Source organism: Lepidochelys olivacea (assembly GCF_965140295.1).
Source record: "Lepidochelys olivacea isolate rLepOli2 genome assembly, chromosome: 12".
Classification (NCBI taxonomy): Eukaryota; Metazoa; Chordata; order Testudines; family Cheloniidae; genus Lepidochelys; species Lepidochelys olivacea.
Genome location: NC_140422.1, coordinates 22,804,970 through 22,828,336, shown reverse-complemented (window position 1 = coordinate 22,828,336; position 23,367 = coordinate 22,804,970). Strand labels below are relative to the sequence as shown.

At 41.5% G+C, this 23,367-nt stretch overlaps 1 protein-coding gene across 1 annotated transcript in view; it reads right to left on the bottom strand.

Moving 5' to 3' along the window:
- The window catches only part of TDRD12 (tudor domain containing 12), a 119,957-nt gene that overhangs the window by 53,138 nt on the left and 43,452 nt on the right, over positions 1 to 23,367 (bottom strand). The window contains exons 16-19 of the mRNA XM_084645049.1: positions 20,707 to 20,834; positions 16,589 to 16,780; positions 12,271 to 12,399; positions 2,258 to 2,375 (exon numbers count right to left, since the gene is read on the bottom strand). Coding sequence (XP_084501175.1) covers positions 2,258 to 2,375; positions 12,271 to 12,399; positions 16,589 to 16,780; positions 20,707 to 20,834 — 567 coding nt within the window. The remainder of the gene's footprint in view (positions 1 to 2,257; positions 2,376 to 12,270; positions 12,400 to 16,588; positions 16,781 to 20,706; positions 20,835 to 23,367) is intronic.

Genomic DNA, 23,367 nt, shown 5'->3' with positions numbered 1-23,367 from the left:
AGTTTTAGTGGTCAGAATATCAAGAAATATGTTAGACATCGCCTAATGGGGAAAGGCTACAGGGTTAGAGTCTCATTTTCTTTGGTGGGCACTGAATTCTGGTTCTCCACTCAGGGAGACTGTACTGCAGAAGCATAGTATTTTTCAATCCAGAGATCTGAGAGAAATGAAGAATTTGAAGATTGATAATCATAAACCTAATATCTGAACCTGGATTGTTGAATTCTGATATCCTGGTTGCTATGAGGCAAGATCCTCTCAAACTATGAGGAGTTTCCAAGTGTCTTTACTATGGATCCCTCAACTGCCATAAAAGACACTTGAGAAAGAGTCAATCTAGATCAGAGGTGGGCAAACTACGGCCCGCAGGACCGTCCTGTCTGGCTGCTCAGCTCCTGGCCGGGGAGGCTAGCCCCCGACCCCTCTCCCACTGTTCCCCTCCCCCGCAGCCTCAGGAGCACAGCAGCATGGCTAGCTCCAGTATGGTAAGAGAACGGGAGGTCCCGGGGGGCAGTCAGGGGACAGGGAGCAGGGGGCAGTTGGATGGGGCGGATGTTCAAGGGGAGGGGGCCAGTCAGGGAATGGGGGGGGGCTGGATAGGTGTGCGAGTCCCAGGGTGTCTGTTAAGGGGAATGGGTGTGGATAAGGGTCAGGGCAGTTAGGAGACAGGGACCTGGGGGGCGGTTGGATAGGCAGGGCAGTCAGGGGACAGGGAGAAGGGGCAGTAGGATAGAGGGTGGGGTCCCGAGAGGGGGCAGTCGGGGGGCAGGAAGCGGGAAGGAGCGGATAAAGGGTACGGGCCAGGCTGTTTGGAGAGAGACAGCCTTCCCTACCCGGCCCTCCATATAGTTTTGTAACCCTGATGTGGCCCGTGGGCCAAGAAGTTTGCCCATCCCTGATCTAGATGGAAGTCAGTTCCAATTCATCTGTCATGCATTCATCAGTACACTACTGACAAAGATTTATTGGGAAAAGCAAGTCACACTGCAGCAAGTATCAGATACTTAAATGATTTTACAAGACTTTTGATATCGAAATTTTAGTCATGAAAGCATCACCCTGGAAGAGACTACATTGTTCTTGGAAGCCAGCAACTGCCAAATACAAATCTCTTATAAAAACATTTTATGTCTTTCAGGACTCCAGAACCATTAAGCAGAAAGAGAATGTGTTTGGAAAAGATACTATTTTCAGAGTAGAAGAAAAGCAAGGATATTCATCCCATTTTACAGGTATAGTTGACAAGACATTTAACCAGTTAATCTTTATTTGTCTTAATGAAGCCACACAGTAAATTATCTTCTCGAGTATATGAAAATATAGCTTTGTAATCCTTTATTTTCAAAGGTGTGCTTTCGATAATGCATAGGATTCTGACTGTCAAATTGCTTGAAGTCCAAATGACTGATTTTTCCCTCTGTTAAAATAAAGTGTGGAGACAACCACTGAAGCCCAGATGCAAGCCAGGAGATCAAAGGACAAGCTTTTGTATGAGCACTGGCAACCAGGCTCAGCATAGACCACTATGAAAATTTTGTAATACATAAATGGCTAAGACGACTGCTCTAAAAACACAGGGGAAAAAGACTTCAACTTTAAGACAATAAGAATAAGTACACTATAAAAAGTTGTCCAGCAGTGAAACAAAAGGGACAAAGGGAAGAAAAGTTCCTCCTGGCCCCAAGTTGTGACTCTACCAAAGAACTTCCCTAGCTTGAAGAAAAGGAGTACTTGTGGCACCTTAGAGACTAACCAATTTATCTGAGCATAAGCTTTCGTAAACTAAGCTTATGCTCAAATAAATTGGTTAGTCTCTAAGGTGCCACAAGTACTCCTTTTCTTTTTCCGAATACAGACTAACACGGCTGTTACTCTGATCCCTAGCTTGAGTTAGCTTCACTGAAAACGAGGCAGCTTTTATCTGAGTTACTAATCCACACCAGACTGCCAAAATTCAGAGCCAGTTGCCTCCTGTAGAAAAACTGGCATAACCTAGCAATGAGTATTTAGAGTGGTGCATGATCCACACACAGAAAGTGACATATAGCCAAGAATTGGCAAATGAAACTTTTAGCGGCATTCTTAAGCTGCTTTCTCGTTTTAGTAACGTAAGTAAATTAAACATTTATCCATGAGTTCTTATATAGAGTCAACAACTGTGAAATACCACTGTCTAGAGACATATTCTTTAAAAACAACGTTACAGCAAAGACCCCAAAAATTTTTAAATGACAAACTCAAAAAGGAATGTACTTACCTAACACAACATGGGTGCCAGAACTAAATTTTTTTTTCCATTGCTCTACGGCATATTTGAAATGAAATTCAATTTGTTTGTGTACTTTCAAGCAGAATATGGAACTACTCTCCACTGCCTAATGATGAAACATAAAAGAGTTATGAGTTTTTCCAGAAATATACTACACAAATGAAATCTGATTACCAACCATTACTCTAGCTGAAACAAAATGTTCTTGTGCTACTGGTACATTACATACCTCCTGGGGTCATATGTAGAAGGGGTACCCACAAAATCTTCTATTTAGAAATAATTCTGCTTTGTAACTTTAACTTCAATCATTCTTTAGTTTAATATTTTTAGGTAAACAGGCTTTTTGTTTATTAAAATAAACGTGGTGTTTTTCTTATTTAAAGTCAATCCTCTGATATAAAAATGCTCAGAATTCTATTTAAATGTTTTTGTGTTTTGTGTTTTTGTGTTTTGAGTGCATGGGTAACCCAAAAATAGCTTCTACAGAAGATTTCAACTTTCTATGGACTTAGTCCTCCATTCTGATTAGAGCTAGAAAAAAATCTCTCAAATAAATTATCAAAAGTATTCAAAAATTGCATCCTGTGCATGTACAGGATTTTCTGCTACTAATATGTTAACAATTTTTCAGATATATTAACGCTCATGAGATGCATAACATCTTGAAATATTGAAATAAATGATACTGTTTTCATCTGTAATTAATTATTACACATTCAGATTTTTTCCTTTCAAACTCTACTGAGTCAAAAGGAACACACTAATACTTTCTGATACCTCAAGGCACAGATGTGTCAAGTAATTTTCTGTCTAGACACTAATAAAACAAATGACTAACAGAGCCAGCTGCCAGAGGCCAAATGATTCAATCGGGAAAATGGATCTCTTTAAATAGCACGTTTTTAATAACTGAAATAATCAATTTTTAAAAAGGTGTTCTCTTGAATTAGTATTCCACTTCAACCTGTACTACAAAATTCTGTTTCAACATTTTTGCTAACAGTATTCCACTTAAAATATTTTTCAACTGATTTGGCACACATGGCTTAAAACACTTACTAGCAGTCGAACATGAAACTAAGGTGGCAAAAATAAGAGAACAATTAACTGAAAAGTCACCTATTTGAAATGTCCTATCTCAACTACATAAAGCGTTAAAAGCTACTTTATACCTCCAAATTTCATGAAGATAGAGATTATGATTAAGTGATTAAGATCCTTGAGTGGATTACAGTTGCCACACCATTGTTTTGTCTCAAATGTAGAGGTTATTTTCAAATGTAATGAGACCTGTGAAGCCACGCAATGACAGGTGGACTGCACTGGCCTAGGGGATATGATTTTGACTGATACCTGAGAATTCTGACTGATTGTCAAGCTGAAACCTTAAACAAGGGTTTTAATGTTCTTGGGGAATGAGACAAACCAAAGCTACTTGGAAATATGAAGATAAAAATGTTTTGCTGGAGCTCAGAAAGGAATGCTATATGTGGATAAGCGTTCTTGTGCTTTTGCTATTTTTAGGCATTTTTTGAAATAGCAACTATGTACATACTGTAAATGAAATTACATACAAAAACTCCCTTGGAAAAGTGTGTTGAGGTTTCAAAGTCAAACACAAAGAAGTGAAGATGTGGCAAAATTAAGGTTGCCTGTGTAAGGGAACCAGGTTTGTTGAGGCCACACGGGGAATATCAGGATAACTTTGGACTTTTCCAGTCTGATCTTGTGAAGCACCCACGTCAGGAGCGGGGTGGGGGGGGAAGGTATAGGAGGGGAGCATCCCATTTGATAAGAAAGGCATCACCTAATGAGTGAAGGCCCAGCCCTGCTCTGGAGCAAAACTGAGGACATTCAGTGTTCTGTGCAGTTGCAAAAAGCTCTACTGTTGGTAACTCCCAATGCTTGAATACACTGTGTAGCACACGTGTGTCCAGTTCCCACTCACGGTCCTGAGAAAAATTCCTGCTTAGTGCATTTGCTGTGGTGTTTTGGCATCCACGTAGGTATGATGCTATGATATGGATATTGTGTGTGATGCACCAGTGCCAAAACTGCATGACTTCTATGCACAGGCAGTGTGAGAGTGCTGCCCCCCGCCCCTTATCTGTTTTACATAAAATGTGCATGCCAAGTTGTCTGTGAAGACTTATATGGTCTTGTCTTTGGTGATGGGTAAGAAGAGGGAGTGCACATTGTGAACAGCTCATAGTTCTAAAATATTTATGTGCAGAAGGGACTTAACGGCCCTGGATAGAATGAGAGTTCAGATGTGCTCCCCAACCTAGGAGTGGTGTACAAAAGGCACCCCATGCATACGTGTCTGGTTGTGTCCACCAGAGTTGGGAATATTTTATCTTGTTTGGCCTTGTGAGGTGTTCGTTTATATTGTGCCTGTGTGGGATTTCGTCTGGAGCCAGGATTGTAGATACTATATGTGTAGTCTTGCATGCTTGAGAATGAAAGTCATGGCCACTATGTGGCCCAACAGTTGCAGGCAAGTCCTGGCAGTTAACTGCAGACTGTTTAGTGTTGTGGAGATCAGATTGGTGAAAGTTAGGAATTGTTGCTGTGGTACAGAGGGCATCACCTGAGGAGAACTGAGGTAGGCTCCAATTAATTCTAGTTCTTGCACTAGCAGTAGTGTTGTTATGGACTGCCAGATTGGTTAAAAAGGAGTTAAACGATCTCCGAATGGTTGGGAGATGATCAGTGGTTCCAACACTAAAAGAAGTGGGGGGATCTTGGACCCTCAAACCAAAGTCTCGAATTTGCCATCTAGATGCGGGGTGTTGAGACGTAGCAGACGGCGGTGGGAGTTGTCGCCTCCCCGTAGGTCTCTCTTTTCGGCCCTGTTGTTAATATTGTCTGTGGGGCTGAGTATAAGAAGTGAACCAGAATCTCTATGGGTTATACTATTTACCCTGTCTTTTCTTGGTCCCAGGTATATAGAAGCCTAGGGATCTCAGTGTCGCCCTCGATTCCTTGAGCATGTGAAGAGACTCATCTGTTTTGGCTGCAAAGAGTTTTGGTCCTTCGAATGGCAGATCTTCCAGCACGGATGGCACCTCTCTGGGAAATCCAGAAAGATATAACCAAGAAGCCCTTCGCATCACTTCTGCAGTGGTTACGGACCTGGCTGCCATGTCTACAGAATCCAGGATGGCCTGTAATGCACTCCTGGTGATGAGATGTCCTTCTGAAATAATGGACTTGAATTGTTCTTTTCTCTCTTCAGGAATAAATTCAATAAATTCTGAGAGTTTGGAGTAGTTATTGTGATCATACTTGGTGAGTAATGCTTCGTAATCCTGAGGTGTAGAGAGTGGCAGAAGAGTATACCTTACGGCCAAAAAGATAGTCTCTTCCAATCCCTGTCATATGGTATATTTTGGGGGTTATGAATGCCCCATTCACTGACCGCATCCACCACCAAAGAATTTGACGTTGGGTGCAAGAGGAACTATTTCCTTCGCAGGCACATAATATTTTTTTAATCAGACCTCTTGCAAGTAGGTGGGATTGTTGCTGGGGTCTGCCAGATTGATTTAATTGGTTCCATAATCACATTGTTCATGGGAACAGTGATTTTGGACAAGGTCAATGTCTGTAAAATGTCTAGGAGTTTATGCTATGCTTCCTGGACTACTTCTAGTGAAACGTCCAGTGAGCTCACAACTCTCTTATAAAGGTCCTGAAATTGTTTGAAATCATCTCTCACATTGGGAGATGGTGGCATGATGGAGTTGTCAAGGGAGGATGAGAAGTGGGTTGCTAGTGTCGTCTCCTGGTCAGAAAATTCTTCCTCTTCTTCAGCCCCCTGTTCTGTAGGTTCGGGTGGACCCAGTACCAAAGGTGAAGGTGACTGAAGTGTGCTCACTCTGGGTGGACTGGCAAGTTTGTGTTGTGGGGGACATGTCACCCATGGGCTCCAATACAGCCACTCTATCGGAAAGGGCATCGGTGGCATCCATGGGTGCCCGTACCAGTGATGATCCTTAGGTTCAGCAGAGTATCTCCTGTGCAGAGGATCTGGTCTGATGAGAACATGAATGGGGGAAGAATGTTGTGGGGAGTATATTTCCCCTTCATCCTCTTCATCGCTTGAGAATGGAGGAACAGATCGAGGCAGAGTGATGAGGTGGCTTAGTACCAAGTGTGCTGGAGTAATGTTGGTACTGAGAATAGGAGGCTCCGGCATCGAGATGATAATGAGGTCTTATTGACACAGTAATTGCTGCAGTGTTGGTGGCATTAGTACCACTGAAGTCATAGCGGTTGGTACCAACTGTTGCAGCATCACTGTCGATGTGGTTTGTGCACCAAGTGAGTGGTGCCAGCACTAGGTGGCACCATCATCTGCGGAAGTGCTGATGGCATGGGGTTTCAGTTTCCCCTTATTGCCTGTATCAGAGCTAGCCCACTTGGGGTCTTTTGCTCTGTTGATCCCACAACTTTGGACACAGAAAAGGTTGGTGCGGTCGGTGCCAATAGGTTTACCCATTTGAGGAATGCTGTTTCTTGGCTGATTCCCAGGATGGCATGGTGACTCACTTTTTTTTTTTTTTGGCCACCTTCTTTGCGGGGTAGTGTTGAGTCTGATCCATGGAGGTAGGGCCATGGGTGACCTGTGTCCTGAAGGTGTCCTTGCTTTTGGCTTAGAGGCTGAACAGAGTGACTTCTCCCTGAGAAGGAGTCTGAATTGTAGGTCTCTTGCTTTCCTGGTCCAGACTTTTAGACTGTGACAGCGCAAGCACTTTTGAGGAATGTGTGTCTTGCCGAGGCAGCAAACACAGAGTGCCCGTCTGAGACGGGTATTGAAAGTCTGCAGGTGAGGCAGCATTTAAAGACCAGGGAACCAGGCATCCCCCTCAGAGAAGCATTTCCCCCCCAGGAGGGAAAACTAAAATTTCTACTCTAACTGACACCAACTGGAAAGCTAACTTTCTAATCTAAGGGGAAAAGATTTCCGCCCCCCCCCCTCAGAAAGAAAATTAACATGGAAGAACACGAACTATAACAACTAAGAAACTACGGCTAACTAGCAAAAACTTTGCTAACAGTAAAGGACATTGAGGTGCTGCTAGCTGCTCTTACTCAAGCCAAAGGCAGAAGAGAAGGAACTGAGCAGGGGGTGGGTGAACAGCACCAGATAACCCCGAGGTCACATGAAAGGGGGACCACACATGTGCGACTCAACTGGGCACAGCTACCACAAATCTTCAATTACGAGCACAGGGATGCATGAAAACCTGAAGTGGAACACCCACAGCATCATCACTCAAAGAACTCACTAGTACCAAGCACAGCAGGACAATGACCTCCCATGTCATACAAGCAACACTCCTATTAATATGCTACAGAATTATATTAGCCCTTTTATTATTGCATCACATCATTGACTCATATTCAATTTGTGATCCACTATAAACCCCAGATTCTTTTCAGCAAAACTACTGCCTAGCCACTTATTCCCCATCTTGTAGTTGTGATTTTGATCTTTCCTTAAGTGTAGTACTTTGCACATGTCTTTATTGGGAGGAGTGGTAGATACGCTGGAGGGGAGGGATAGGATACAGAAGGACCTAGACAAATTGGAGGATTGGGCCAAAAGAAATCTGATGAGGTTCAATAAGGATAAGTGCAGGGTCCTGCACTTAGGACGGAAGAACCCAATGCACAGCTACAGACTAGGGACCGAATGGCTAGGCAGCAGTTCTGCGGAAAAGGACCTAGGGGTGACAGTGGACGAGAAGCTGGATATGAGTCAGCAGTGTGCCCTTGTTGCCAAGAAGGCCAATGGTATTTTGGGATGTATAAGTAGGGGCATAGCGAGCAGATCAAGGGACGTGATCGTTCCCCTCTATTCGACATTGGTGAGGCCTCATCTGGAGTACTGTGTCCAGTTTTGGGCCCCACACTTCAAGAAGGATGTGGAAAATTGGAGAGAGTCCAGCGAAGGGCAACAAAAATGATTAGGGGTCTGGAACACATGAGTTATGAGGAGAGGCTGAGGGAGCTGGGATTGTTTAGCCTGCAGAAGAGAAGAATGAGGGGCGATTTGATAGCTGCTTTCAACTACCTGAAAGGGGGTTCCAAAGAGGATGGCTCTAGACTGTTCTCAATGGTAGCAGATGACAGAACGAGGAGTAATGGTCTCAAGTTGCAGCGGGGGAGGTTTAGATTGGATATTAGGAAAAACTTTTTCACTAAGAGGGTGGTGAAACACTGGAATGCGTTACCTAGGGAGGTGGTAGAATCTCCTTCCTTAGAGGTTTTTAAGGTCAGGCTTGACAAAGCCCTGGCTGGGATGATTTAACTGGGAATTGGTCCTGCTTCGAGCAGGGGGTTGGACTAGATGACCTTCAGGGGTCCCTTCCAACCCTGATATTCTATGATTCTATGAATGTCATCTTGTTAATTTCAGACCAATTATCTACTTTATCAAGATGATTTTGAATTCTAACCCTGTCCTCCGAAGTGCCAACAGTTCCCAGCTTGGTGTCATCCACAAATTTTATGAGCATAGTCTCCATTCCATTATTCAAGTTACTAATGAAGATACTGAATAGTACCAGAGCCAGGACATACTCCTATGGGACCCCACCAGTATTTTTCCCCCTAGTACCCCAGCACCCTGACCCCCCTGCCACACCCCTCATCCCTCCTGCACCCCACCTCCCTGCCCTGTGCCCCCTGCACACCTCCTGCACTCCCTGCCCTGAGCCCCCTGAACACCTCCTGCACCTCAACTCCCTGCCACACCCCACACCCCTGCTGCACCCCACGAGGGCAGGGAGGGGGCTAGAATGGGGGCAGGGCAGCGACGGGGTCTCATGGAAGGGGTGGAGTGGGGCGGGGCCAGCGAGGGGGGGGGTGTCAGTAATGCATCCCGCGGGCCAATGCACTAGTCCTCATGTGGCCCTTTTGGTCATTTGAGTTTGAGACCCCTGATCTAGATGACATTTCCCTTGCTTGCTCATGAAAATATCATGTGAGACTGTGTCAAAAGCCTTACTAAAATGAAGACATATCCCATCTACTGCTTCCCCCATCCACTAACCCTGTTATAGGAGGAAATTAGGTTGATTTGGCATGATTTGCTCTTGCCAAATTCATGTTACCTATTCCTTATAACCCTATTATACTCTAGGTGCTAACAAAATGTTTGCTTAAGAATTTGTACCAGTATCTTTCTGGGTATCAAAGTTAGGCTGACTGGTTGATAATTCTCAGGGTCCTCTATTTTCAGCTTTTTAAAGACAGGCACTATGTTTGCCCTCCTCCAGTCCTCTGGGACATCTACCGTCTTCCATAATTTCTCAAAGATATTGCTAATGGTTCTGAGATCGTTTCAGCTAGTTACTTAAGGTCCCTAAGATGCATTTCATCAGGCCCTGCTGACTAGAATACCTCTTACTTATCTAAATATTTCCTTCCCTCTTGTCATTAATTGTATTAATGTATCCAGTCCCAATTTACTTTTTTAGTCAAAAATGAAAAGAGGCATTGAATACCTCAGCCTTCTTGATATTGTCCATTATTAGCTCTCCTTCCCCACTAAGTAGAGGACCTGCACTTTCCTTTCTTTTTCTCTTATTTCTAATGTATCTATAGAGCCTCTTTTTATTGCTTTTTATGTCCCTTGCTACATGGGACTCATGATAAACAAGCTCTCTGATGAATGTATCAAGTTTTACATAGTAATCAGTACCAAGAGAACAGCTGTCAAGTCACAGGGCACCAACAGCCCACCTAAAATCTACATCAATAATGAAGCTCTGGACAACGTGGATCACTTCTGCTATCTTGGCTCAACTTTAACTAGCTCATTTAGCCTTGATAGAGAATTTGATGCAAGAATTGGCAAAGCTCTTGTCACCTTTGGCAAACTTACGTCGTGTCTGGAACAAGCTGCTAACCGGGAATACAAAGGTGCCCGTTTATCAGGCTTGCATCCTCAGTACCTTCCTTTACGGCAGTAAAAGCTGGGTCACATACTCCTAGCAGGAGTGAAGCTTGAACAGTTTCTACCTTCACAGTCTCAGAAAAATCCTTGGAGTCACTTGAAACCAACGGATCACTAACAATGAGATCCTCGAGAGAACTGGCCTACAGTCTATGCTGGACGCTTGCAGGCTTTAAGAGACATGGAGCGTATGCCTCAAGATCGTCTGCCAAAGGCTGTGATCTCTGGCCAACTGAAGTACTACCTGCAATGCAGAGGAAGGCCAAAGCTCCAATACAGTGACAAGGTCAAGCAAGGTCTCAGGAGATTCAGCATTCCCACCTGACAACTGGGAAAACCCTGCCCACAACTGCTCGGTCTGGAGAAGCTGGGTCAAGGCTGGAGCAGTCATCATGGAGAGCCATCAGAGAGCCCAGGCTGAGTCACAGGCAAGCCAAGAAGCAGAGTGTGCTCCGACCTCCATCTTGCGAGTGGACCTGTCACCACCCTGGGGAGGTCTGCCATATGCACATTGGGCTCTTCTCCCACACTACTGTCAAACGCCACTAACTGACTTTGTCGTGTTTCCTTTCATCTGTCAAGATGTTGGATAGCTATACACACAGAACTCACTTTGTGCCTTAGACTTTCTGAATTTGTCCCTACATGCTTGTGATATTCCTTTGTACTCCTCCTTTACATACTTTTGTATATTTTTAATTCCATGATCACATACTACATGGCCCTGCCTCATTAGGTGCACCAGAAGACAGTGCTATCACTAACAGCTTATTCAATGTGTCTTCTTATACACATTCACTGTTTGGCCCCAGACTCCATTTACCACTGCCACACAAACTCTGCTTTGAATACAGTATTTATTTCCTTATAGGCTTTTCTATTATGCTTCCCACAGTAGCCTCTGAGTGCAGCACAAAAATCAATCAATTTACCTTTACAACTCCCCTGTGAGGTAAAATAGTATTATACTCATTTTACAGAATGGGGACTTCCAAATTAAGGTCAGAATTGTCCACTAATTCTAGGGGCCCAAACTGACATGTTCACAGCCTAACATTTCTAAGTATTTAGGGATCCTGGGTTCTAGTTAAGGTTTTGGAAGGGGTGTGGCTATCAATTCTTATGCTTTGTCTACCCCAGCACGTTACCTATCCCCAAGCTACCACTGCCCCTATACCTTCAAATCTGTCCTTGTCCCCCTCAGCTCCTACAGTAAGTATCCCGTAGCATACCTCTGCCACCTCCACCCCTTTTCACTTGAACAAGTTAGCTTGTGTCCTCCTCCTTCATCCTGCTTGGGCGACAGCAAAAGGTGCACTGAGAGCTCTGAATTCTGGTAACTGATGCCACACTCAGTCCAGGAAAACTTGCAGGAAAGATCTGCTTGGTCCCTGTAGCCCTGCTATGGACCATACTCAGTCCAGTTGGCACACTGAAATAATGTGGAGATGCAACACACACTCAGTGCAGACACAATCTCTTGAGAAATTTTCTGCCAGCCAGCCTCTAGCAAACTTCTACTGAGTATGTATAAATTGCAATTTTCACAGATTTAACATAGCCAAATTTTTGTGTGGACTCTCAGTGAAATGGTTGTAAGAACTGAACATGGGCAAAACAGAACCAAACGCTTTCTCAGAATTCATTCTTGCTAAAACTTACAGCCATAAAAAAAAAAAAAGTGTTAACCTCAGTGAGATCCACCATAGAAAATTTCATCCTGAATGGCTTATAGCTTTGCCAAACTTTTGCAACTAAAAACATGATATTATGTGACGGTGTTAGGAAATCTCCACTATACTTTATAAATGGCTAAAAAAGGCTTTGGAAAGTTTGAGCAAAGGAACTGAGGAGAGAGTATCATTTCTCTCCCGAAGTGAAAAAACCCATTCCAGAAGTCCAAACGCTTCCTCTCTCTGCTCAGAAGCCAAGACAATATTACTATAGCTTATTGTACCTTGCTACTTAAAACACATTCCATATCAGTACATACATTATAGGTTAATAGTTAAATATTTGTAGTACTCACTTTATAGACCATTTCTGTTTCATCCGCAGAATTAGTGAAAATCAGGGTCTTTTGAGTTTTACTGGGAGTAAAATCCAGTATCTGGAGTAATACAGAGGTTCTCTCACAGTTCAAGCAAAGTTGCACCACCTAATAAAAGTGACAAAATAAAGTCAAGTAGAACAAAGCAGCCTCGTAACATACAAAAATTTTGCTATATATCTGTTCTCTCTCAGAGCATTTTGTGCATTTATATATTGCACTAATACTACCTGAATCAAAAAGCATAAATCAATGCTAGTTATGAAGCTGCACCTATCTAATCCTAGAGTAGTTGTAAATAAGATGGTTTAGCTAGTAGCAATATTGCCATGATAAATATATATGTGGTAGACACAAAGCCACAACTCACCCACATAATCGAAGGCAATATGCATGTGATAAATTGATTTATCATGCACCTTTGACCACCGTACCTGCCCTTCTATTAATTAACCTCCAAGATTAATGCCAATGAAACCTCTGTATCGTAACTATTTATGTAACTATACAGATAATGCATTATTTTACACACAATTAAGGCATATCTATACTATGTACAATAGTTGCTTGATATCCTCAAAGTGTTCCGATCTACAAACTGTAAGTAAGAACACCTCAGCTCATTCCAATTGTCGCAACTGTGCACAGGCTATACAAACATCACTTCTATTCATATACAGAAGGTACACTTAGAATGCATTATGGTTTTGGAGATCTTACTGATTCAAGTGACATTTCCTATATTTAAAATCAATGGAATTAATAATACCTCTAAACCTAGAAAGCACTTGAAGTATGCCAACTCCTTCCCTGAAATGAAACCAAATCTGGGACAGAACTGCACCTTGCATAACCCCACATAACAATATGCAGTGACAGTCAGCAGAGGCTCTGGAGCTACTAGCAGACATTCAGTATAAAAGAGGGAGCTACTAGCGGACATTCTCTTCTTCATTCTCTTCTCCTCAACTTTAAAATTCACGTTCGCCTTGATCCAAAAAATCCCAAGTTTGCTGACTTTCAGGGAACCCTTCAATGCCCATCTTTTCATCCAGGTTTTTGGGGAACAGGTTATGGATAACTGCTGGTATTTGTAAATATTAGGGCTGTCAAGCAATTAAAAAATTAATCACGATTAGTCGCACTGTTAAATAACAATAGAATACCATTTATTTTAAATATTTTTGAATGTATACTACATTTTCAAATATATTAATTTCAATTACAACACAGAATACAAAGTGTACAAATACTCACTTTATATTTATTTTATTACAAGTATTTGCACTGTAAAAAAACAAAAGAAAAAGTACTTTTCAATTCACTTAATACAAGTACTGTAGTACAATCTCTAGCATGGAAGTTGGACTTATTAATGTAGAATTATGTACAAAATAACCTTGTCATAAATATAAAGGGAAGGGTAAACCCCTTTGAAATCCCTCCTGGCCAGGGGAAAGCTCCTCTCACCTGTAAAGGGTTAAGAAGCTAAAGGTAACCTCGCTGGCACCTGACCAAAATGACCAATGAGGAGACAAGATACTTTCAAAAGCTGGGAGGAGGGAGAGAAACAAAGGGTCTGTGTCTGTCTGTAGTCGGCTTGGCCGGGGACAGAACAGGAATGGAGTCTTAGAACTTTTAGTAAGTAATCTAACTAGGTATGTGTTAGATTATGATTTCTTTAAATGGCTGAGAAAAGAATTGTGCTGAATAGAATAACTATTTCTGTCTGTGTATCTTTTTTGTAACTTAAGGTTTTGCCTAGAGGGGTTCTCTATGTTTTTGAATCTAATTACCCGGTAAGATATCTACCATCCTGATTTTACAGGGGGGATTTCTTTATTTCTATTTACTTCTATTTTTTATTAAAAGTCTTCTTGTAAAACACTGAATGCTTTTTCATTGTTCTCAGATCCAAGGGTTTGGGTCTGTGGTCACCTATGCAAATTGGTGAGGCTTTTTATCCAACATTTCCCAGGAAAGGGGGGTGCAAGTGTTGGGAGGATTGTTCATTGTTCTTAAGATCCAAGGGTCTGGGTCTGTAGTCACCTAAGCAAATTGGTGAGGCTTTTTACCAAACCTTGTCCAGGAAGTGGGGTGCAAGGTTTTGGGAAGTATTTTGGGGGGAAGGACGCGTCCAAACAGCTCTTCCCCAGTAACCAGTATTAGTTTGGTGGTGGTAGCGGCCAGTCCAAGGATAACGGATGTAATATTTTGTACCTTGGGGAAGTTTTGACCTAAGCTGGTAAAGATAAGCTTAGGAGGTTTTTTCATGCAGGTCCCCACATCTGTACCCTAGAGTTCAGAGTGGGGGAGGAACCGTGACAAACCTGCATTCAAAAATAAAACAAGGTAAAATTTTAGAGTCTTCACGTCCACTCAGTCCTACTTCTTGATCAGCTAACTGCACAGACAAACAAATCTGATTACATTTGCAAGAGGTAATGCTCTCTGCTTCTTGTTTACAATATCACCTAAGAGTGAGAACAGGTGTTCTCATGACATTGTTATAGCCAGCATCACAAGATATTTACGTGCCAGATGCGCTAAAGATTCATGTGTCCCTTCATGCTTCAAACACCCTTCCAGAGGACACGTGTCCATGCTGACGATGGGTTCTGCTCGATAACAATCCAAAGAGTACAGACTGACATGTTAATTTTCAAAATCTGAGTCAGATGCCACCAGAAGGCGGTTGATTTTCTTTTTTGATGGTTCGAGTTATGTAGTTTCTGCATCAGGGAGTGTTGCTCTTTTAAGACTTCTGAAAGCATGCTCCACACCTCATCCCTCTCAGATTTTGGAAGGCACTTCAGATTCTTAAACCTTGGGTCGAGTGCTGTAGCTATTTTTAGAAATCTCACATTGGTATCTTCTTTGCGTTTGTCAAATCTGCATTGAAAGTGTTATTAAAATGAAAAACGTGTGCTGAGTCATAATCCAAGACTGCTACAACATGAAATATATGGCAAAATGCAGGTAAAACAGAGCAGGGTACATACAATTCTCCCCCAAGGAGTAAAGACACAAATTTAATTAACGCATTTTTTTTTTTAACAAGCATGGAAGTATGTCCTCTGGAATGGTGGCGAAAGCATGAACGGGCATACGAATATTTAGCATATCTGGCACATAAATACCTTGCAATGCCGGCTACAAAAGTGCAACGTAAATAACTGATCTCACTTTCTGGTGACACTATAGACAAGAAGAGGGCAGCATTATCTCCTGTAAATGTAAACAAACTTGTTTGTCTTAGTGATTGGCTGAACAAGAAGTAGGACTGAGTGGACCTGCAGGCTCTGAAGTTTACATTGTTTTGTTTTTTAGTGCAGTTACATAACAAAAAAAAAATATCTACATTTGCATGTTGCACTTTCAAGACAAAAAGATTGCACTACAGTACTTGTATGAGGTGAATTGAAAAATACTGTTTCTTTTATTGTTTTTATAGTGCAAATATTTGTAATAAAAATATACACTGATTTCAATTACAACAGAATATATATGAAAATGTAGAAAAAACATCCAAAATATTTAATAAATTTCAATTGGTATTCTCTTGTTTAACTGTGCAGTTAAAACTGAGATTAATCATGATTATTTTTTTTAATTGTGATTTTTTTTTGAGTTAATCGCATGAATTAACTGCAATTAAATTGACAACCCTAGTAAATATCTTGAGATACTGTTTGATTTAATGTCACTGTTGGTTATTTGCGTTGGGGGAAGCTGATATTATGATATTGTATTTTTAAAATTATGTTAAGGGTGTCTAGCGCTCTGGATAGACATTTCCTCCCCCATGTATCATATCTAAATAAATAAAACAGAACAAACAAAAGTTAGAAAATAGGGAGTGAATACTACATACAACTGAAAGTGCAGGGGGAATTTCGGCTAGAAGAATAAAGTTACCCTAACTGAAACTTTTAAGTCATAAATAATAATGAAAGACCTTATCTGTAGCACGTAGCCCCAAAAAAGCACAGCTGTAGAAATTTTAAACAATCCATCTACAGACTTTGTACTATTAAAATCTCAAATTAAACACCGAACATACACATTTTTGCATATAGTCTTCTGTTACCATTTCTAAAATAAACTTCCCTTGTTATCTTTTCTACATCCTACTATGGTAAAACTATAGAATGTTTTCCTATTTTTGAGCAAACGAAAATAGATACATGTGCATACATAACCTGTCAATGTAATGCAAACTCTCACTAAATATAAGGTAAAGAATCCCACTATACAACTTTAACCTGGAAGAACAGCATAATCTCTGGATTTTTACCTGTTGCACATTTCCATATATGGAAGCTTCTTCCATAGCTGTTATCACAATGTAAGGATCATTCATGAACTCTCTTGTTAAATGTTCTATATGTTTATTCCAATGATTTCCAACAGCAACAATTTGATGTGGTGCTGATTCCCGCTCTTCAACAGTAATTGTTTTCTTGTAATACTCTAATATAGTAAATATCTGTAAAACAGGGAGTACGAATTTCTTTTTGGCAAGTTTTCTTTTGTTCTATTCTGTGATCAGAAAAAGTCAGGGAAGGCAGCATTGATCAAGCAAGAAAGCAAAAGAATTGTTATTCATATATAAGCACCAGCCAATCCACTTCTTCCCTGTTAGATACTTCCAAAGCAAGAAGGGCTATTTTTTATAGTACAAATACTGTGTAAAGCAGCATCTTGAAACAGAGGGGAAAGTGAATATTTAGTATGTCAGAAGAGCGTACAAAGACAAAATATTACCAGTGAATAATTCTGCCTAGTAGTAAGTCCCTCTTCTCTCAGCCTATAAACAGGAATAGGGCTTGTCTACACAGTGCTTTAGTCCACACCAGAGGGAAGTAAATTCTAGTGCGCAACTAGCATGTCATGCATTAACTGTCCCATGTGGACCCTACTGGCATACACTAAAAGTTTCCAAGTGTGTGTTGAGACTACATTAGCACTCATCAGGAGGGACTTTTAGTGTACACCAGCAGGGTCCACATGGGACAGTTAGTGCGCAACACGCTAGTGAGCACTAAAATTTGCTCTCCTCTGGTGCAGACTAATGCACTGTGTACACAAGCCCATAATCAATACAGATGTAGCAAACAGTAAGCTAAGTGGAAGTCTTACTTTAGTGAGCCACTTGGAGAATCTTGTTAGAAAAAGGCATCCTTTGATATTACAGGACAAACTATTACTACCACACAAAAGTCTGTGTGGAGAGATGAATCAACTCTTTTCAAGTTTCTAGTACACATGTACTAGTCCATGAAGTCCATAAAGCTAAGACACCTTTATAATTCAGAGACGTGAAATTATTCCAAATTCATTTGATGAAACTGATTAGTCTTCAAATTGGTGTCCCTTTAAAATTTAAGCAATACTTCTCCCAAGGACTCAAAAGAATGGTTTATCCAAACCTAAGACAAATCCTACTAAAGAAGCAACTGTCAATAAAAGGTCTGCTTCAAAAAGGACAAAAAGGATATCTTCAAAAATGGGAAAGAACCAGTGTGGCTCTGCTACAGCCTATCCTTGAGACACCTTCTAAAACCCTGTTAATAAAAAAGCTATTGCTTATTGAAGAAAAAGCTTCACGTTACTCTCCAGGACCACCAAACAGTGTTTAGCAATGGTGATATGTACCTACACCATGGTAGGAATCTGGGTCTGTGGTGGTCTCCACAAGTTAAAGAGCTGTCCAGGGCAGCATCTCATAGGGTCCTCCTTCGACAAAAAACAAAAAAAAGACCGTAAGAGGGTCCATTCAGAGAAAGCTACTGAGAAAAGGATGATCTTGACAGAAGGAGCTACTGGGGTCTGGGGAAAGTGGAGGCCAAGACAGAGTGGCTAAGTGACACTCCAGAAGGGTCTGAAAACCCCAAAGACATGGCTCTGCAAACACAGAAGTTCTAGTAGAGAGATAGTTAATAGTGGACAAGAACAAGTAATTAGCAAGGTGGAGGGAGCCACCCGGAGGCTAGACAAGAGAATGCATATGCAACATCACAGTGGTAAAGTAAGGTGAGCTTGGGGCATGCTGCTTCCACAGGAAAACCCACACAGGAGACAAAACAGGTCAGCGCTGAACCAACCTGAATTTGAGACAGGGAAAAACATGTCCATATAATTCAGTGCTTTTTTAGGGAGCAGGGACAACTTGGGACCCTTCACTTTCACTTGACTAACTTTGACATTTAAACTGGTACAGACACATTCCAATACATTTCACTATATGAAACACTTATAATGCTACGGTGTAAAAAATAGATGAAATACCCCAAGTGTTACCACTCCCAATTTCCATCAGGACCATGATTCCTTGAGTGGAAAAAGATGCTTCTGAGTAGCAAAGGTTTGTCAACATTTTATCAGAAAAGTCTGTCCTCCACTCTGGCAGTACAGAACAATAATGTACCGCTAATGACACCTCAGAATCAAGAAAATACAAGGGTGTCAGACCTTTTTCCCACCACATATTGTGGAAATATCTTTTTTGAGATGAGGTATCAAATACGGCACACAATATTCTGGGGCCATTCCTGGCATTATCACTTTTCTTGTGATATTCTCCATCCACTTCCCTATGGATCCTAACATTTTCTTTGCTTTTTTCATCTACATTCAATTCACTGAGCTGTTCACAATGATGCCCAGGTCAGACCACTGCCAGCAGTGGCAGTTTGAATAGAAAATGAGGGAAAGGTTCATGTCCAACAGACAGTACTTCAGAAGGCCAGAAATTTAAGGGCTAGAAAGCACTAACATGTCACACATTAAGATCCCAACCAAAAGTGGGAATTATGAGATGATATTTTTAAAGGATATAAACTTATGAAGTCTAGAAATATATAGAACAATTTTAATAGTAGGCAAAGGCAATCCCAATTGTCTTTGATACATGGACCCACTAAGGATACCTTGCTTGTACATCTGTAATTAGGTACCAAAGAAGTCTATGTGCAGAAAACTCAAGAATTGGCTAAGCCACGCTAAAAGCTATTTTCTTTCTTGAAACTCTCTGCCATCTTTCTATCACAGAGACCTTTTAAAGATATACTGCCTTCCACTTCCATTGAAAACTTCTGACTAAAGAAGCCTCAGTCACAGCAGGACCTAAGCAGAGAAATGACCTCCTCACCTCATAGCACTTTCTGGTATACTAGCCTTAAAGAGAGATTAGCATCTGGATACTATGAGAACTCCACAATTCCTTCAATACAAACACAGGAAGACAGGCTCACACCCTGCAAGAGTCTCTTTCTGGGGATCCTGCTTTGTTGAGCAAGAACAATGACCAATATTGCCAGTTCCAAAGAAAAACTGTAAGGTTACGTCTGCTCATAGGAAGTTTAAAAGGCTCCTTTGCCTGGAAAACACTTCCCCTCCTATAAAGAGCTGGGGAAAAAAACAAACAACCATGCATATTGACAGGGTATAAGGGCCTGCTTCTAGGAAATAATTAAGATAGAAGACTCTTGAATTTTGCACCGTTAAGTTCATGATAGCTAGCCTTTGTCTACCCTCTCATCTAGCCGCCAGAAGAGAGAACTCATACTTTCGTGGAGAATACTGGAGTGGGAGAAAGTTGAGAGGTATAAGACGCAACAATTAAGTCCCCTGAAACTGGAATTCTAAAAGGGAGTAGAAGCCAGGGACTCGTCTACATGTCTTTCAAAAGACAAATTCACAAATTTATCTGTAAAAAAGCTTAGGTTTCCTAACAGAAATTTTTGGACCTCCTGAATTTGGTGTGTGGTAATGTCTGGTTGAACTCATTTCTGCCTTGCATGCCATGAAGACTGAGGGGCATACCATGAAGACTGAGGGGCCTGCCAGTCATAATCCAAAGAAGAGACCTCAATGGAACAATTACTGGAGAGGGGTCCTTTTAGCAGGGTCTAAAAAAAGTAGTCTACTTAAGAAGAGGACATCATGCTAGTCCCATAAATTAGGTTATTTCCTTTTCTACTCTTCAGAGACAGTAGCCACCACACTGAAAAAGCAGCTGATCTTTGGGGGAGTGGAGGGTCTCCCATAACGCTTCTGAGAGTAGTGAGGAACAGCCAGAATAAGATGGAGGTGAAAGGGAAGGGAGAGAGGTGTGGGGAGAAAGCCACATCAGTGTTTGCTTTATCTGAAAAAGAAACCCATTGTTCAAAATCGGTGGAGATTTAGCAGCAAAAGTAGGTTTTATTTCTTTCTTTTAAACCACGTAATATGTCTTCACATCCAGGGGTGGTTGTTTTTTAAATTCATGCCACACTTGGGCATTACATCATGGGATGTAATTTTTATTTTTATACAAATTTCATATTTATATCCTGTCCCCCACCCCCTTTAAAGGCTTTAAAGTCATATATTACTGAAGTAATGTATTATCTGAATGTATACCATACTCACTTGTTTGCTAGCTTCAGAGAACAAGTTATCAACTTCATCAAAAACAAGATGACAAAGTCTAAGAAATAATAAGCTATGGTGTTCAAGCAGTCTCAAAAGGCTGTGTGGTGTAGTTACAATCACTTCACCTATATTTTAGAAGAAAAGAGTTAACATTCATCTTTGATTTGTAATGTTTTCTATTTTCAAAAATACTATATCATCAATTAAAACATTACAGTAATCATAAAATTGGGCCATTTTGTTTGCAATTAATAGCAATTATTAATCTTTTCAAACCATTTTTATACAGTCCATGGTCTCAATCTTTGGCTCCTAGTCTGGCAGGACAAAACAGCTGAAAAATTGTCCTAAAGGGACAGCAAAGGATCCTGCCCCCTGCTGAATGGTAATTCTTGAGTGATTAAAGCCACAATAGGTGGCCCTACGCCACCCAATCCCTCTCCTCACCTCAGGTGCACGTCAGGAATGGAGTGATGGGAGGGATATGGTGGGAACGCAACAACCAAAGTAACTAAGAGCAGTATGCCAAGAAAAAAAGAATTATTTATGTATACCTGAGCTGTTAGCGTTCTTTGAGATGTGGATGCAGACATGTATTCCGCTTAGGTGTGCCCAGTGAATCAAAGCCAGAGAACTTTACTTAGCAGTACCCATCAAAGCAACGCTCATGCTCTCTGGCTGAGTAGCCCCTCCCATGACTATACACAGGGGGTGGTGCCCCGACTCTCCTCACTACCTTCACATCGGAACCCAAAGCTGGAAATGCTGATGCAGAAAGGAGAAAGGGTGGGTCGTGAAATACACATCTGCAGCCACATCTCAAAAAACAGTAACAGTACCAGTAAATAACTGTTTTTTCCTCTAAGAGGTTGCAGATGTGTATTATACTCAGGTGAATCACAAGCAGTAGTGATAGAAAGTGGGGCTCAGAGTCTATTTGAACAAGGACTGCAGAACTGACTTCCCCAGATTTGCATCACATAACGTTTGGCAAACGTATACATGGAAGATTATGTAGCAGTCCTGCAAATGTCCAAAACTGAAATACTGCTGAAGAAAGTTATCGATGTTGCTTGAGCCCTGTGGAATGGGCCCATAAAGTCTGTGAGGAGTGGTTTGAGCCACTTCATAAGCCATGGTAACGCAGACAGTAATCCATCTGGAAATCATCTGTCAGACACCAGCTGACCTTTCATCCGATCCTCAAAAGCCTAAGGTAAGAAACTAAATAATGCAGTTCTTCCCAGACAGAACACCAAGGACCCTCTCACACCCAACATATGAAGCTGCTGTTCATCTGCATTCAAGGTGTGGCTTAGGAAAGAATACAGGGAATAACTTGGTTAAGGTAAACTGCAAAACTACTTTGGACAAAAAACTTCAGATGTGGCCTCAAGGTCACTTTGCCTCTGAAGAACTGAGTACACGGCAGCCCTGCCAGAAGTGCTTACATTTTGCTAACTATCCTTTCAGAAGTTATAGCAATAAGAAAGGCGGTTTACTGGAAAAGCAGAGACAATGAGCAAGTTGGTATTGGCTCAAATAGAGGACCGTTGAGGTCAGTCAGCATAGTACTGAGGTCCCACAATTGGACCCCTTTCTTCATAGGTGGAAACAGGTATACAGTCTACCTGAGAAATCTCACTATCATGAGAGTTTGAGAACACTGGCCTCCCTTGGAACGCTGAGATCGCAGTCACTAAGAGCCAAACCCAAGGACTTCAAATTTAACAAATAATCCACAATGTCCTGAACATGAGCTAACATCAGTTGAATTCCTTTAGCTATTGACTAGATGGAAAACGCTTCCACTTGGGTCAAATAGATAATCCTAGTAGATTATTTTTCTGGTTGCCTTTTGTTGCAAATGGGTTGACCAACAGGGTGCCTCATTCCCTGACCATGCTGCTCTTCAGAGACCTCTCATGGTCCTACTCAGATCATCCACCAACTAGTTCTGAGACTCCGGTAAGTGAGAAGCTGTGCACATCTTTTTTGAGGCAAAAAGTGCAAAGCTTCATTAATTCTCGACAAAGCTGGCTGGAGAAGGCTCCTCCTTGTTTGTTCACATTATACATTGCAGTGATATTGTTGGTAAGAATGTGTACTGCTGCTCCCCGATCTGATCCCAACAGGCTCAGCAGGAACTGAAAATAGCTCAAAACGCCAGTACGTTAATGTGAGAAGAAGCCTCTTGTTCCAACCACAAACCCTGAATCTTTTATGTCCCTAGATATGCTCCCCAACCTATTGTGACAGCATCAGTGACTACATGCCTGGTTGGCAGAAGATAGGCAAAGGGAACACCCTGACATCATTGCTATTTTCTGCCCACCATTGTAGAGAATCCAGTTATCTCGGGAGGTATACTCAGACAAGCTTGTCCAATGATTGCCAATTGAGTGATAGACCACCTCAACTATCATGCAGAGGACAAAGAGGTAATCTTGCATGCTGAACCATGTAAGTGCACGTGGCCATAACTTGAGGTACACACGGACCATGGTCGAAGCATGGGATTTGAGGTCCAGACAAAGATGAGCTATCTAGAATCACCTGTGTGGGACAAAGGCCCTCTAATATGTAGTCTAATGTACCCAATGTACTCAATTTTTTGAGCTGGAATCAACTTTGACTTTGCTTTGTTCAAAATCAACT